Source organism: Gavia stellata, chromosome 10 (genome assembly GCF_030936135.1).
Source record: "Gavia stellata isolate bGavSte3 chromosome 10, bGavSte3.hap2, whole genome shotgun sequence".
NCBI classification, from domain to species: domain Eukaryota; kingdom Metazoa; phylum Chordata; class Aves; order Gaviiformes; family Gaviidae; genus Gavia; species Gavia stellata.
In genome coordinates this window covers 5,620,058-5,636,871 of record NC_082603.1, presented here as the reverse complement: position 1 = coordinate 5,636,871, position 16,814 = coordinate 5,620,058, and the positions used below count along the sequence as shown (strand labels likewise).

The window sequence follows — 16,814 nt, the reverse complement described above, 5'->3', positions numbered from 1 at the left end:
ATTCACCCACTCTCTCACAGTTTTTCTTGTAGGTAAGTTTCATTATTTTATTCTGCTTTTCCCTTTTATAGTTTACAATAATGAGTTAGAACAGCCAACAAAATTAAATGTACTTTCTTGACATTTCTTCTCATCTCCCAGAGACTTTCTGCAGGTCTGTTCAGACAACATCATCTGAGATACAAGAGGTAGCATTAACAGAGCAACAAATTATGAGGTGTGGAGTACTGGATCACTTCCACTATATTTAACTTGCTCACTTCCTTGTGGTTGTTACAGAGCTGACTGCTCATCCTGTGCAGTGCTGGAAGCTGACTGCAAAGAATAAATACTATCAAGCTCAAGCAGTGAAATTTCTTTATCAGCAGATCATTAGGAAAAGTCCTAACTAGTTAAATTGGATGTTGAAAAATCAAAATACCAGTACTTTGTAGCTCAGCGTAACTAGAGATGAGGCACTGCGTAAAAGCACCCAGAGCTTTTTCAACTTCACTCAGGGGTGGGGAGAACCGTACCTAGTAATAACATTAGAAAACGAAGTACACAAACACACATATGAGGAAAATATTTAAAAGAATCAGATAAAAGGGTAAAATGCTTTAAAGTTTTAGAAAAGAGCTTTAAAAGAGAGATATCCTATTAGAAGATCAGGATAAACCTATTCGGCCAATCAAAAAGACTAAGGATGCCCAGAAAAAAAAGCCAGAGAGAGATCAAATGGAAGGCTTTTTGAAAGATTTTTTAAAAAAATACAAACAAAAAACCCACAAAAACCCCACACAAATCCACATGGGTTGGGAATGAGCTTGCTGAAATCATGAAAGCTAAATCATGATAACATTTTGAAGCACAGATCAAAAAGGAAGCCTTCAAAAAAATTTGTGGGTACACAAATGATTAAATCAATAATCACAACCAAGAGATTCAGCAGGTTTCTCCACTTGAAGAAAAATCTTCTTCAGCATGCCACAAGAGTGACATGACAAAAGTCTGCTACCAGTAAAATAGCTTATGATAGTCTAAAGGTGACTGATGAGCTGAAAAAGTCTTCCACACTACTGATAAAGTGGACAATAAACTGAAAAATAAACCTTCAAAAGTGCAAAACAATGCCCACAGGAAAAATGTTAATCATACAGAAACAAGGATAAACAAATTCATCATTTGTTATAGTCACTCTGAAGATTCTGAAAACATCAGTTCAAGTCAGACTGCAATCAGAAAGGAATATGGCATTATATAAAAAAAAATGGAGAACACAAATCATCAATATATTATTCCAATATATCCACAGATCACACCCATCTTGAATACAAGATGCCATTAGAGCTATTTTTCTTTTTCCAAAAAAGATATAAACCAGTTAGGGAAACACAGGACAGCATGAGCTGAAACCTAAAACATTATGATCAGAATAGTCAAATCAAGATGTTTATCACTCAGAAACATTAAAACCCAGATACTTCATCTCTAGCACTAGCTGAACATATTTAAATACCAATACTTCATTCCCCAAACAAAATATTAGTTGCAGATATTTTGCATTATAAAACAATCTGCTTCAGAGCTATATAAACTGGGACAAAAATTAAGATTTATTGACATACTTACACTTTGCAATTCCAGAATTTATACACTAGCATAACTTTTTTTCATTTAAATTTGAAAACAAAACCAATGAACTACTTACCTCTGGCTGAATTGCTTTAAATACAGGGACATCCATTAGTGTTATCTGCCCCTGAAATAAAAAATAATTGTAAGTTAAGTTCAAAATTAACCTTGCATTCCATTAAGTTGGTGTGCTGCATGAGAACTGTATTTGTGCCGATTCCTTTTGTTATTTGACTTTCATTTTGTAGCTAATCTCAGAGGTTTTGGCTCTTACCACAGAGCTGTCCTGCAACACCAGAGAATAAAGTGCTCCAAACTTTACATTTAATAAAATAAACAAATTAGGAGAAATTATTCTTAGGAGCATAATCCCACAGTTACACATGCAAGTCAGAGCTTGAACTCAGAAATGCTATGTAAGAAGCTATCTAAGAATCCAAAGAACTAACTTCAGTTGCTCAAGGGCAGTTTCTCTTCAAACTCTGAATCTTAGTCTAGGTGTTACACAATTCTATTGAAACATCCCTAAAATTTTTCAGTCAGTACTTGAATCATATTTGAATAACTAAGCTAAGTAATTGTTCAGTAGCACAGCAGAAGTTAAAATTAAATACAGCCATCTCACTTCCAGCAAGTCAGAACCAATACGTACATTTTCATTCTGGGATGTCTGTTTAGCTTTGAAAAGGGTGAAGGAGAACTCACAGAGTCAAAGACCAGGTTTTGCATTTTGAAGCATATTCACAGAGCTTTATTTTAAACATACAATTTAGGATTGCTGTCTGCCTATATATCCAGAAGAAAGAGACCATCTCTTTCAAAGAGTATGTAGGTAGACCAGAAATACCAGCGCCATCTGAGTTAGATATCACAAATACCCTTTTAACAATGAATCCAGGGACCTTGTTCGTTTTACTCAGATGGAGCTGCATAGCTTTACTCCCATTTCCTTGAAAACAGCTGTTCCCCCATTTATGTACTCTGTGGTACACACTGCCAGGTTTGTGACTCTCACAAATTGCAATTGCCATCAAACACCATTGTTGGGTAGCAGAATAGCTTCTCAGATAAAGTCAACCTTGCAGAAAAATTTTAACTAGGATGCTCTAGTTGAAAGAAAGCAGGTGCAAAGAGATGCACCTGCTCTAATGAGACACAAAGTGATGTGTTTTGCTAAAGACGACCAAATCTACATTTCGTAGCACGTCTCCTTGACCTCTAAATCTATTTTAGATAGGAATTCTGGCAATCAAACATGACCATAAAAAACTGATATAAATCAGTCCCAGTTTCTGCAACTGACAAACTGGACACAATCATCTGTTATTTTGCAGTACAACATCATAGAATTAACAAGCCCTTTACGTGTTTTCTTTTTACAAACTTTCTTTCCTGGGCTCCACTTTAGAAGGCTGCTCCTTCTCCCAAACAATGACATTTTAAAGCTATATTAGATTTTTCTAGTCTGGGGCTAAAGTGAGATTAAATCAGACCAATTTACCTGAACCCACATACTCAACTGCAAACAAGACAATATACATTCACAAGCGTGCATGTCAACATCTTTGACATTCTCGGTCCTGTAACTAACAGGACCAACACTCGCATGTAGTATGAGGTGTATGATTTGTTCCTACCATTCATTAACATCCATCAACTATTTAAATGCCAGCTTAAAAACAAATCCCCAAACTACCATTTTAAAGTGTGATTTAACAATCAACTGATCAGCTGCAGCACCCGTCTCGACAGCACAAATTATACTGTACCTTAAAAGCTTAGATGAAGTCAAGAATATCAGACAGACATACCCTCCGAAGTTTTTTTAAGCAGCAGCAATTAGTAAGAAGAGGAATTCAGAAATATAGTAGGCCAAAATACTCTTTGCCTTCAACAGAACTTCTCTACTCCCTTGCACCCACAGCAACTACAGTAAAAATATATAATAAATTTTTGCCAAAAACAAAAGATGCTTTTCAAACTGAAAGCAACCTTGCTAACTGAAACCACTCCATTCTTTTATTATGAGGCCTACGAAAAAGTAACTTATTCTTGAAGGAATAAGAATGGTTTCTTTTCCTAAAATTAAAGACTCTTTCAGCATTATTTTTTAGACCATCAAGGTCAGAAATACAGAAGTCTTCACACGAAGCCTTTTTTCAAGAGGGGTAGTTTTATCTTGGCACAAAAAGTACTGACAGCAACAAGTCATCCCTAGCGAGGGAAGTGGACAAGTTTGTAAGTGCACCCAGACAACAAACTACTCCAACAGTGGTTAATAAAGCTTTGCTTTTGAAGGATTTTGAATGCGTGGACAGACAATGCTGGTAATTTTTCGTGCTATTTTTCACCTCTTCCTAACCTGAGCAGGTTATCTGGGAAAGGACTAAGATCCTTGGACTCTGACAGGAGTACCACCTTGCCAAAAGCCACAACATGCTTGACAGTGCTTTGCTATAAATGAAGGGTACAGCTGCATCTTTACATCACACACAGAAGAACTTTCAAAACTTCTAAACATGTCACAGGTGTCATTCTGGGTTATGTTACACTGCACCTGGGTAAGCAAATACTGTTTCATCTGGACAATTTAATAGTTCTCATTTGCCTTATCATTTGAGATACCTACATATAAGGCTCTTTTGAGGAAACAAACAGGCAAGGAATGTCTTTACTGGGGCAGGGAAAGACACCCAACAAGTAGGGGGGACAAGATTTTTCTCCAGAAGCATAATATTTAGGAAGAGGGCAGGGAAAATCTGGCTAACTAATTTCTAGAGTTAAAAATGGCCTTGAAGCTAATAATCAAGATGCATTCAGAGAACACTTATCCTAAACGGAGTTGAGGCACAAGTTTATATAATTATTTCTAAATCTTACTTAAAAGTTTAAGATGATAAATTGAGAATCCTAAGAAAAGGGCTTCCCTATGAGGGCAGCACTTACCTAAATACCACACAGAAATTCTGTACCACTGTGTAGGACAAACTTGCCTGATATTTGGGGTGTGTGTTATTTCTAAACTTCCCACTCACTAGGAAAGAGCAAATCTATTCCAGTTCTGTAAATCATCCGACCATGTATCCACGGCTGTGCAGGCACAAGCACCAAAGAATTACACTTTCTCACCTGCAGAGAACACTCAAGAGACACAGGGACAGAAGGAAAGCATGGATTCATTTCTCTCACCTGATCCAATCCTGACCATAGAGCAGCCACACAGTACAGCAAGAGTTAACTCTTCCTCTTGATTTCCAAAGTGAAGAACCCAATCCTGAAACACCAGCCATAGAACTCAATCTCTAGTGTCCCGTTTGTCTGCTAAAGTATACCAAGTTTTCTCAGAAATGTATTATTTTAGGTAAATATGTTGCTGATTGAATGTATCTCTATGCTTCTCAATAAAGAAAATTAATTAGAGAATTGGTTGGGGTGGGGAAGGTGAAACCAAAAGAATGGGCACCTCAATAAAATTTTAGTATAGGGTATGTTAAGACATCCTCACAGAAGACCCAGTCATTTCAGTGGTTATTAACATTTCACTGCAAGTCCTTCTCACTAAAACAAGATTACAACAACAGTACAATAAAAATGAGCCAGGAAACTGATTCACAGTTCACATAGAAGAGAGAATGCTTAAAAATAGATGTTGTCTTTCTTCCCAGCCCTCCAGAATTTGACCTCTTAATCAACCTGAACTGTCTTAGCTAAATTAGAGTTGCTAAATTACTTGCTTCAGTATTGACTCCTAAACAAATTATTATTTTAGGACAGGATCAATAACCAATATTTATGAAACAAATACTGTTGTTATAACTTCGCACATCAAAATAAATGCATACATTTTTAAATGGGAATATTAAATGAGTATATTAACATTGAAAAACCACACAAATGCCAAAGTTGAAGATTAACGTTCATTACTAAAAAGATTTGAAATCGCTGTTAAGTACATCACAATATTTAAAAAAGCAAGTTTGAGAACTAAAAAAACTCAGCAAGTTTTAACAGGAAAACTTCTTTCTTCTAGTATTACTGCTATTAGGCTGATTTTATTTTTTGCTTGTTTGGGTTACACATCTTGCTGCTTTCACTAAAAGCAATACCAATCCTCAGTAACACTGTATCACAGTACCACTTGTTCAAGAAACACCCCTTATTGAGGTTCCTTTCTCAGAGAGCTTGCAACTTCCATTACGAGTTCCAAGCACTTAAAAAATTGTTCACAATTCAAAAGAGGCAAGCGACTGATAGCTGAATACCTAAGCTGATGGATAAGAAACCATTCGAGTTTGTAGATATGACTGTGTATCTCACATTAAAGTTTAAAAATACTTTTGACAAAACAGAATTTTTTAAACATTAACTTATTCATATTTATAAGTCTAACACTTAACTGAATTTTTACCTTTTTAAAGATGCTTGCTTACTGCCAAGTCAAAAATAAAGCAAACTGAAAGGCTGGCATTCTAATTAATAGCATTTGAAATGACAAAGTTTCAAAAATAATTTATGATATTTATGTTAGATGCCATTGCTCAACGCTAACAACAAAAAGCCTCTACCATGACCAAACCAAGGGGAATTTAAATCCCAATAAACAAAGCCACTAGGTTTGGTTTCTGCAGTGAAAAAGATACAATGCACTAACTTTTCTCATTCCAGCTCCTTAACCCAGCCAATACAAATTCCTGAATAGCGCTCTCTCCTCAATGTGGTTTAATGTTTTAATATTCAAACCAAAAATTGTAAGTGTTCACATCAATTTGTTACGTGAAGCAAGCCAACCATAACCTCTCTGGTTTTTGAGTTGTCAGCTGCATAGATTAAACAAAGTAGAATTACGTGTGCAATACAAAACTGAACTACTTCTTACTTATTTAAATAAGCATTCTGATTACACAAAGATAGGGGAACTTGTTATCTTCTGCCTTCTATGTTAAAGCACTTCTTCATTGCTCAGGCAATGAAAGAGCTGAATGGAAGTTTTGTGTTTATGTTTGCCCTAGATAAAAATTCTAGACTACGATTAGAACAGGTATGTTTTTAATGTACGACTAATGTATTTCCCAGTTCTCAACCACTTGAAGAACCCTAACAAGAGAAAACCATCTTTTAAAAACAGTGCATTATCATCTTGCAATTAACACACTGGAATGGTAGTTGGAAGATAATTCCACCCCCCGCCCAGCCATGGGAGCTTTGGCACATTGCAGAAAGACCTTGGCTGGGGACAGTCCCCAACAGCCAAGTTTAAAAAATATTTCAGCTCTCCTGGGTGTTGAGATGTTGGACTTGTTAACAATTAAGTACTTCAAAATACTAAAATTATTACCACACAGCTTCATATACATATAAAGATATTTACCCCTCTCTCAGGGAGATCTGTCAGGCCAGAACTTGCACATCCAGACAATTAAGAACTACATTTCAGTATGCTGCTGCTTTGAGGAATATGGAGAAGCTCAATGAAATGAAATTTTAAAATAGTCTCCAAGTCTCTCTGTTATCTGTGAATAGATATGGATTACTCTCCTTCCATAAAAACCTGTAACTTAAGAACTTCTAGTTGCAGTTAACACCATTGAGCTCCTCTCCACCCTCCTGTATGAAAGTTCCCATTTGATCTAGGCTACTATCCCACCTTTCTAGTCCCTAGACCTTCTCATGCATGAACTCCTATCAGGCTACCTGCTGTACTGCAAGCTTTCCTGTCATGTACCTACCATAAGGACAGTGCACTTCCCATAAAGCTCCTGGACAGAGACCCTCAGTGTGAAAAGAAAAACTGCGTTTCTGTCTGAGATGAAAAAAAATCACATGTCTACATTTTGGTTATTGAAGAATACTGCCATAACCTGATTTTCCTTGAAGCCATGTTGGTTCAAGCAGCACTTCATAAATTGTTCCTTAATCTGAATTTTTAGAAGGAATTATATTTAAACCTTCCAACTTGGCTTAGGGCTGTCTCTCTGGGCTGCCAGAACACTTTTCCTCACTGAAAAAAATAGCTAAGTCTCTGTTAAGCACTGCATCAGTAGGAGAATAATTCCGCTGTCCAAAATGAACGCTGAGGGATTAAAGTTCCTGTGTTGAAACTCTACTTGTTTTCTCACAAAGCCCACTCCAAAACTTTTATCATTAATAGTTCCTCCACACACTATAATAAAGTCACTTCTTCTTGCTCTCATTGGGAACATATTTATTCCTTAATATTCTTCTGCAAAACAAAGCTAACAGGCATCACATACAAGCAGAAGTCCTTTTTCACCAAAAGCTCCTAGGGCCCAGTACTTCACTTTATTCAAACTGCTCTCAGATGCAGCAGCCAGACTTGCCTCAAACTCCCTAATCCACTGACAACCAGCCTCAGGAGAGGCCAAAAGCAACATTGCTGCCAGGAATTGCATAGCACAGCTCACACCAGTAGCTGTGCAGGAACTCGCAGAGGGGACTGTGAATCTGCTAGAGTCCCGCACAAGAGAGAAGGTTCTCCTGGGGGCAACCTTCGGCCACTTAAAGTTATTTTTGTTCTGTTTGAAGGGGCAAAAAATGAGTGTGTTGAACCCCACACACCTCAAAACCTATTTCTGCGCTTTTATTACACGCACACAATGCAGTTCCCGAACTCTTGGGACCTGCTTCCTTCTACAAAACACACTCTCGTGCTCTTCCTTCAAATATAGATAACTTGATATTTAACTGTCGTAAGAATGCCTCTTAGAAAAATTTCTTGACTCATCTGAACATTTTTTTAATCAACTATGTTTGTGTATTGTTTCCAAAATAAGCAATATTCTTTTTTCCAACATCCATTTGACAAAGCTTAAGTGGAATCAAAAAGAAAGAAATACACATACGTCTTAGTGTGAGCTTACTTCGTAGCGCTTTCAGAGACTAGGGCAAAGAATAAAGAATCCTTCTTAGATAACTAGGTGGGGGAAAAAAAAGGCAATGGATTTATACAGCTGCGCTTCCCTTAATTCTACCTCAAATATTTACACCACCGTGGTTAAGCTGAAGTAGAAAATGGAAAAGCGAGTCAAAAAGTAATAAACAGTCAAATAATTAAACAGTAGCAGTCTAAGGAATAAGAATTTGCTGTAAAGCAAAAAATAAATATTTCTTCAACCTGAGGTTCGCCAGCATCTTAATTTGGAGCTCATGTCCCCAAGCATTTTCCCTTTTTCTTTCAGTCTCACCAGCCCCCCCCCCCGCCCCTTTCTGCTCCACTGCACCATTAACATATCCCTCCCCCACAAATTGTGCCCTGTACACTCGAAACCACACTTCTCCCTTCAACGAAAATGGACAGCATTCACTGCAACTGTGCCTACCCTGTACACACACAACGGCTCCGTCGGCAGGGCCAGACACCAGTGGGTAATCCTGGCACCAACTTGTTTTGTGGCTTTTAGCTGTTTAATAAAGAAGTGCGCAGTGACCAGCCTAAAAGCAGGTATTTAAAACAGAGACAGTCTCCTTATTAGTTACAGCTAGAAAGCTGTCTGTAGAATCCTTAGCAGAAAACAAACGTGTCCTACTTCACACTCATTGAATGGGATTCTTTTTCCCCAAAATTTAGGAAACATGCAGGCATTCAATACATCCCCTGGAAACTGTTTTTTGTAAGCTGCAGGGGGATAAAGCAAGCTACAAATTTGCAACAGCAGCAACTATGCTTGAAGATCTCACCTGTTTCAGCTGTAACTTGGCCCTTTCTAAAGCGGCCTTCAGCCTTACAAAGAACAAGACACCCGGTTGGTAACAACAGTGTAACTGGACTATTACACATATACTACATGAAATGACACACTCAGGATAGTGTTAGATGATTGCCAAAGGGAAGAATATGGAAATAAAAATCACAAAAAATATTTACGCTTGGGCTTCTCTTTGGCTTCGTAAGCATCTTCTTGAAAATACAGGATTACAAGCAATCCAACTTGTCTCTTACCCACTAACTGACTAACCAGATCGAGTTTTTAAACAACAATAATGTCTCTAACACAGCGGGAACCAAAAAGACATCTGTGTGTCTCATATTGGTATTGAAACCACTAGCATGAATCCTATTTCCAGTATCTCTCAAACTTAATTATCTTTCAGATTTTTGCTTTTCTTTCTCCAGCATAATTGTATTTGTCCCATCTGTACACAGTTACCCGTTCTGATCAACGCACAATGTAACATACAAGGTACAGGATGAGACTCCCAATGCTGATGTTGACTTTATCAGTTAACTCTCACCTTTATGCTGCCTATGCACTGGAATTCTTTTCATTCAAGCCAAGGTTTCCTAACCATTAATTAGACAGCTGTCTAACTAGCTGTTGTGCAGCAACTTGCTTTTATTGCTGTTTTACTGGCTTTAGCACATTATCTTTTCTTTCCATGAATAAGGTACTTACACAGCCCACAAATTACTTCCTCAGTTTACCACTTCAAAAAAAATTATTTTTTTAAAATGGTATTCATTCTGCTGTTGGTAATAGAATTCAGCCTTCGCTAAGTCACAGATGTCAGTAGTCTGCACTGCATCCGTTTTACAAGAGGTATCACTAAACTAGAAGGTTTTCTCACACTTTGAAAAAGCAATTGGTAGCATATCCACGTCCAATCTGAGAGGTACGTACCCACTATTATAATGAAAACCTTACTAGCACAGTTTTGCATTCTCATCAGTGCTGGTATGCTCAAGAGCTTGCCCATACTGCATCACTCTGATAGTCTTCCCATTAATACTAAAATCCAGATGAAGATCTTATACTTCTCTGTTATGGTAGGACTAAAACCAGGAAGAATAAAGAAATGGCCAATGAAATAAAAACAAGCGTAAGGATCAAAGGTACTTTTCCTCCAAGGTACCTAAGTTTTGAGCAAATTTACTTATTTCTACAGCCTTCAGCAAGAATGATCAGAAAAGAAACATTAAAAACAAGCAAGCCCTACTGTAAAAGCAGATAAACTTGCCTGTGGAAACAAACATTAACAAAATGCAGCTGTGTACAGAAACATTGAAAAAGAAATGAAATTAAGCCAAAGGCCTAATTAATGAAATTAATGCCAAAGGGCTGAACACTGACTACCAGCAATTTTTCCTCAATTGTTCAGAATTCTATCTATAAGACATTTCAGATCCATTTACAGTAAATGAAACCTGATACCAAGAACTAGATACTTTAAAAGGAAGAAGGCTAAGAGTAAAGATGTTTTCTTTTGGGGAATTGACAAAACAGCAAAATTATACCAGGTAGTAGAAACCAAAAATACAACCACAGGTTCACAATTGTAATGTGAAATGCTTCGTTAAAAGATTCCTGTTTGTGAGTGGAACTTTACCCAGTTTGAGGCATAATATGAAAACAGTAAAAACCCTGGATTTTAATAAAGATTTTTATCTAACCAAGATTTACTAAGTAGAACGCCCATGAAAGTAAAAGGTTTCTGCACATGAGAGATGAAGGACTACAGTAGAGGACGGTACAGCAAAAGGATCATGAAATAAGACAAAGCTCCTTTGTATATTTTGCTGTCCAAGTGAGTGACAGCAACTCCACAGAGACTAAGTGATCTACTCTGCTGCTCAACAGCATCCACCACTGGCTAAATAGCAGAGCCATTCAAAGGAACCTATAGCTATTCTGGCCTGAATGCACAATTCCACTTGAATTCATGCCCCTAGCCCCAAATTCCCTAAGTACTTCGGTTTCCTCTATGTAGAGAAATTGTAAGATAAAAATGAAAAGATAACCAGCCCCAAAAACATCTTGTCATGAGAAGCAGGTGATTCATTGCCCAGCTGTTCCTCATGACAGAGCAAGGAAGAGGCCCGAACCACATGACTTGAACCTCAGTCAGGAATAAATCCCATTTACTATCCAAGAAGGATTTAATGTGTAAGTACCACTTCATACTCCAGATGCTTGAAATTTTCAGTGGGCTCATTAAAATCAATTTAGCCATTAATAATTAACTGAAATAGTTATTAACGATTAAAAGATAGAACAAACTTAATGGGAATATTTTGTGATACATACTACCACATATTGATAATCTCCCCAGGACAACTCATCATTAGTCTCATCACTTGAACTATAAATGCAGTAAGAGGAATAGCTTGTTAGCAGTCTTTCTAATATCATACTTGAATCACTTAGAGGGACCATCTTTCATCTTAACCTCTACAAATAGGGTAAAAAAAAAAATCACCCAATGTTTTGGTTAAACATTTTTACTCATTTGTTCTTCGTTCTGCAGGATTCATTATTCTGTACCATTGCACCCAAAAGAAGAAAACACTGCCTAGGTGCAAGAATTAAGAATTAAAAATTAAAACACCTTCAGAAAAAGCAAGTACAGATCAAGTATATTCTTACAACTAAAATACACATGTCAGAATTAAGCTCCATCATACAGATTTAAGAATTTTTGGTCTATGTTACACATAAGAGTGTGAAAAATGCCTGGATGGCATAGGCCCAAAAGATCACTTAACATTAAACAGAACACAGACAATGAAGAACTATAGTGCAGGTTCCATTTTTGAAACCCATGGATGACAGAAATTAGGCAAAAAACCATATAGAAAATGAGAAGCAGAGGAAAAGCTGCCAAGAAGATTCACACACAAAGTAACAAAAATTACTTGAATTGCTTACCGCATATTCTTCCGGTGTAACCTTTAGAACATCAAATACCACTGCATCAAAACTCTTCTTCAGTTCAGCTGAACCTTTGTCACTCAAGGATTCAGAGCTGCTACTCTTCTGCAGAAACAAACAAAACCACTGGTGATAAATTGGTTCTCTCCTTTTTTTGTTTTTACACTCCCAAAAGGAAAATTTCTGTTCAAACATCACTGTTCACAGAATTTTTCTATTGGGCAAATTATCAATTAAAAGTCAGTCACAGGACATACTTTCTCCTGACAAAGACCACTAAAATCAGAGACTCTCAAACTGACTTCAACGGATTTCAAAGGTGTTCCTCAAAACACAACAGTTAGATTTCAATGCATAATTAAATTCCAATTTTGTTGATAAGAAACTCCGTAATAACAATAATAACAACAACAGTCACACTGAATTTCAAACAGAAAAAATACCACTATGGTGAGGAAAAAGACAAGGTCTGCCCGAAAAGAATAGTTAACATTGAAGAACAGTATCAATATCTTCCTGTTTCTCTTTGAAGCATTAAAACTTACAAAAATTACCACTGTGAGCTATATATGTATTCCTGTTGAAGACACTTAGTATAAACAATTTCAGGGTTTTTTTTTAAATGCTAGTAATTCACATTTGCAAAAAATACCAGATCCTAGAATATTATTCTATGTATCTTTATCTACAACATACAGATTTAGCTTCCCTACAAAATACAAATACAGTTCAAAAAAAAAATCAACGCTTTGTATGAAATTAACACTTCTTATTGGTTTCATATGTTTCATATATTGTTTTCATGTGTTTCATATGAAAACAATACATATGTGTTATGAGTAATCACTTCCTCTAGTATGCAGATGCAAACCTAGATTTTGTTCAGTCATCACAAGAAAGGAGGATTTTTTCGCATGGAGATTGGGCTGTCACATCCAGATGTACGCTTCACATCTGAACCCCGGCATACTTATTTCACAAATATGCACAGAGCATGCAATCACTTTGCCACCCCATGCTCTCCTCTGAAGGCCTGAAGGGCTATGCATGTTTCTTGCTTCTTAGTTTCCTCTCACTTTCAGAAACCTGGCGTAAAGCAAACTCTCGACTAAGAAGTAAGAAATAAGATAAGACACTTGGACAAAACCATTATGAAGGACCACAGTTACTACAGTCAATAACTGTATCAAGTTTAACTCTTCTTCAGCAAACAGTACGCTTGCCTGAAGTATAGTATGGCACCTGTGTGCTTCAGCAATAGCATAGCCTTGACATAAGCGCTAACAGAGCTCCCACAACAGTTTTGCTAATAATTTGTTTGGAGAGGTTTGAGAGAAAGAAAACTAGTATTGGTGCACAGAGCTTATTCTCACCATTGCTGGGAGCTCCAGCTCAGCTGTGGCAAAACACACTGAGCACAAACCAAGACCTGCCTAGTCTTACGTTGGAGACTGATGTATCCTTAAGCACTCTATCCTACCCAGAATCCCAGCAAGATACCTCCTAGAGAGCTGAAAATATCAGACTTTGGCCCACATAACAAAGGCACTTTCTGACAGTCCGTGTAATCTTACTGCTAACATTGAAAGTTGTCGAGACCACAGATATGGGTCATATACACAACACGCACGTGAATGAGCACTTCACCAGATCGCTTGTGGTGGAAGCCAAATTTCAGCACTGTTACACTGTACTTTCAGTAACACCTGCATCATGGCTGCTGATGCCAAGGCAAGAGGGAAGATAGCACACGGTCACTGATGCTGGTAAACAGTTCTGTGCTAATGTCTTCTCCTGAAAACCTAACAAGGCAGTATTTTATGGCTACGCTATATATTTTGACTTTGGCTTCCCACTCACAGAAACAAGAACATTTGAACTCCCTGAGAATTCAGCCAGCTGAAATAAACTCTTGTCCATTTTAAAGCACTTCTGTTACAAGGACATATAAATCAATTATGTCCAGTTTTAGTTAGGTTCTTCTAAAAGTACCATCTCTCTGAAAAACCTGACTTGAAAACACCACCAAAAACTCCAAACCAGACAGGCATTTTCAGTAACCAACATACTTACAGAAACGTTTCAGTTACAAGTCCTCCCTCTTCCCAGTTAGCCAAGATAGGAAAAAGTATGACTTGCTGAAAGCAGATTAATGTAACTTTCCCAAAATACATGTTACTCAATTTTATCAGACATCATGTAAACATTCAAGACTATCTTGTTGAGTAAAAAGAGAGCTTTCCTCCAAGAAAATTTCAGTTGCATGCCAACAAATGGTCAATCAATGAGTCATAATACAATAATAAGGGAAGTACAACAATCTGTATAAAAACAAACAATGGTCTTGGAGACTGATGCCAGCTTTCTTGTTTAAATCTTGACAATACTTGTGAAATTGTGCTGGAGATTATTTGATTCCTTTTGAGAACACAACACTCCAATTCTCCTTTCACCTTGTTTGTGGTACTTTCCATTTCCATACGCACATGCAAATGAATAGCACACATGCAGTTCTGCTTTCAAAACACATGTGTAAATATATAAATGAAACAAACACCTTTGGTAAGGTCCAAAGATTCATTCAAGGAAGCAACTGTTTTAAGGACTTTGTGGCTCTCATCACTACTGACTTTGTAGTGTTCTTGAATACCTTGTCTTTTAAAAGACAAATGAAGAATGAAAGAAAAAAAAAGACAAACTGAATTCCACTATGGTAAAAACATGTTTCACACCGTGACAAAAAGCAATAAAAATAATATGCATCAGCAATAAAGTAACTGTCTCCCCTGAGCAAAATCTTATGTTAGTATTGTACATCTGTACAAGCCAAAGCGTATGTTCAGTCACCCTAAAGACAGACAATGCATCTGGAAAGATCACTCAATATACACTGAAAGCAAGTTTTCATTTCTCTTCATCCCAGTACTACAAGGCATTAACAAAAAAGGCAACAAAAACTTGAAGAGGGAGTGATTTGCAAGGGTTTTGGGAAAAAAAACCTCACAAACAAAACCGAAACAAAACAAAACAAAAAACCACCAAAAAAACCCCAACCAGGCCTTGCAAACCCTCCGACATTGCTAAGAATTTAGGAATCGGTCACAAGTCCTCACATGATCCTAGCAAAAAGAACTCCAAAAGTTCTGGTACTAACTTCACCCCACCCCTTCTTTGCCCTAAGAAGTAGATGACAAATGGAAAACTATATTAACTTCAAAATAAGAGGCATCAGCATAGGAGGTCAATCTCCCCTGCTTGGTTGATACACGTGCTCTTAATTCATGAGTTGTTCACCTCTAGAAGGCAGAAGCTTTGGTGGGCAGGAGGGGACCCACACCAATGTCTGAATATAGTCCAAGAGACAAAGGGAACAACCTCATTCCAGTGCTTTGTGTCAGACCGCTCCTCAACACACAAGTACCTGTCAAAGGAGAGAACATTTCTCACAGGCCTTGCCAGCCCAGCTTATTGCGCTAAGAGCATCTATTATTGTTAAAACTTGAAAAGAAAAGCTTCCCTGTCTAGATGTAATGGAAGAGAACGTTAAAAAAAGGCAGCTTTGGCTATGGCAAGGCTGTAAATGCTAGCTCATGCTTTATTTTAATATACAAAGGTCAGAACTTTAACTTATTCCCATCTAAACTGGGGCATATGAAACCAACACACAAAACAAGAATCTGCTGCACCAGATCTGTTATAAGAAAAACTTACATGTTGCTGCATTTTAAAAAAATTGAGTACTTACGGTCTTAAGTATCCAGTAACCGAGTTTTGTAATCCTTACCTCTGAAGCAGTAGCTGCGATGTTAACACTGCTTGACTGTCCGTTCATTAGGTCCATACTGCCCACACCATTAATCTTTGGCCCTACATTTACAGCAGCAGGATCATCTCCACGGCAACTGAATAACCATTCCTACAAAGAGCAAAAAAGTAATCAGAAACCATTTTACTCACATGCTTTAAACTTAAGATTCGGTATCTAAAGTCCGAACAAAAACAAAGTACTTCCAAAATGGCTACATCACTTTGAGGTCCAAACTTTAGATTCAAACACATTCTTAAAATTACCTACTTAAAAACGACATAAACAACTGAAGGTTCCATCGCGGTCCATTACTTACAGGCAGTATAGACTTTCATATTCTTTTCTATACTATTTTCTATATAGCAGGTATCAATATGCAAATGTATGTATTAACCCTAACTTAAAGTTAAGCCTGCAACATCAGTTCACATATGATTTTTTTCCTTTGATTACCAACTTTAAGTAGTATATGCCAGATGTTAACTCTATTAGATAACTGTTGTAAGAAGTTATCCAATAACTTCCTACCTTATATGCCCATTCACCAGCTTCAAGTGAAAATTACCACCTTAAAAGCAATTTAAGAGTACAAGTGGAATTTACACTTTTCTCCACGAGTTACCCAAATTATTGTTTAGTTAAAAAAAAACCACACACACAAAGGAAAACTCCACACACTAACTTCTAATGCAGCCTTGCAAGAATACCATTACTTTTCACTTCTACAG

The 16,814-nt window shown here is 37.2% G+C and overlaps 1 protein-coding gene across 3 annotated transcripts in view; it reads right to left on the bottom strand.

Annotated features, from left to right (window-relative positions):
• RALGPS2 (Ral GEF with PH domain and SH3 binding motif 2) overlaps positions 1–16,119 on the bottom strand; it is a 101,881-nt gene extending 85,762 nt beyond the window's left edge. For 2 of the 3 annotated variants that reach the window (XM_059821764.1, XM_059821765.1), the window contains exons 1-3: positions 16,063–16,119; positions 12,276–12,383; positions 1,691–1,741 (exon numbers count right to left, since the gene is read on the bottom strand). In XM_059821764.1, coding sequence (XP_059677747.1) covers positions 1,691–1,741; positions 12,276–12,383; positions 16,063–16,119 — 216 coding nt within the window. Of the gene's footprint in view, positions 1–1,690; positions 1,742–12,275; positions 12,405–16,062 lie in introns of all 3 variants that reach the window. The other variant, XM_059821763.1, reaches the window with a different exon arrangement.
• Positions 16,120–16,814: the final 695 nt, after the last annotated feature.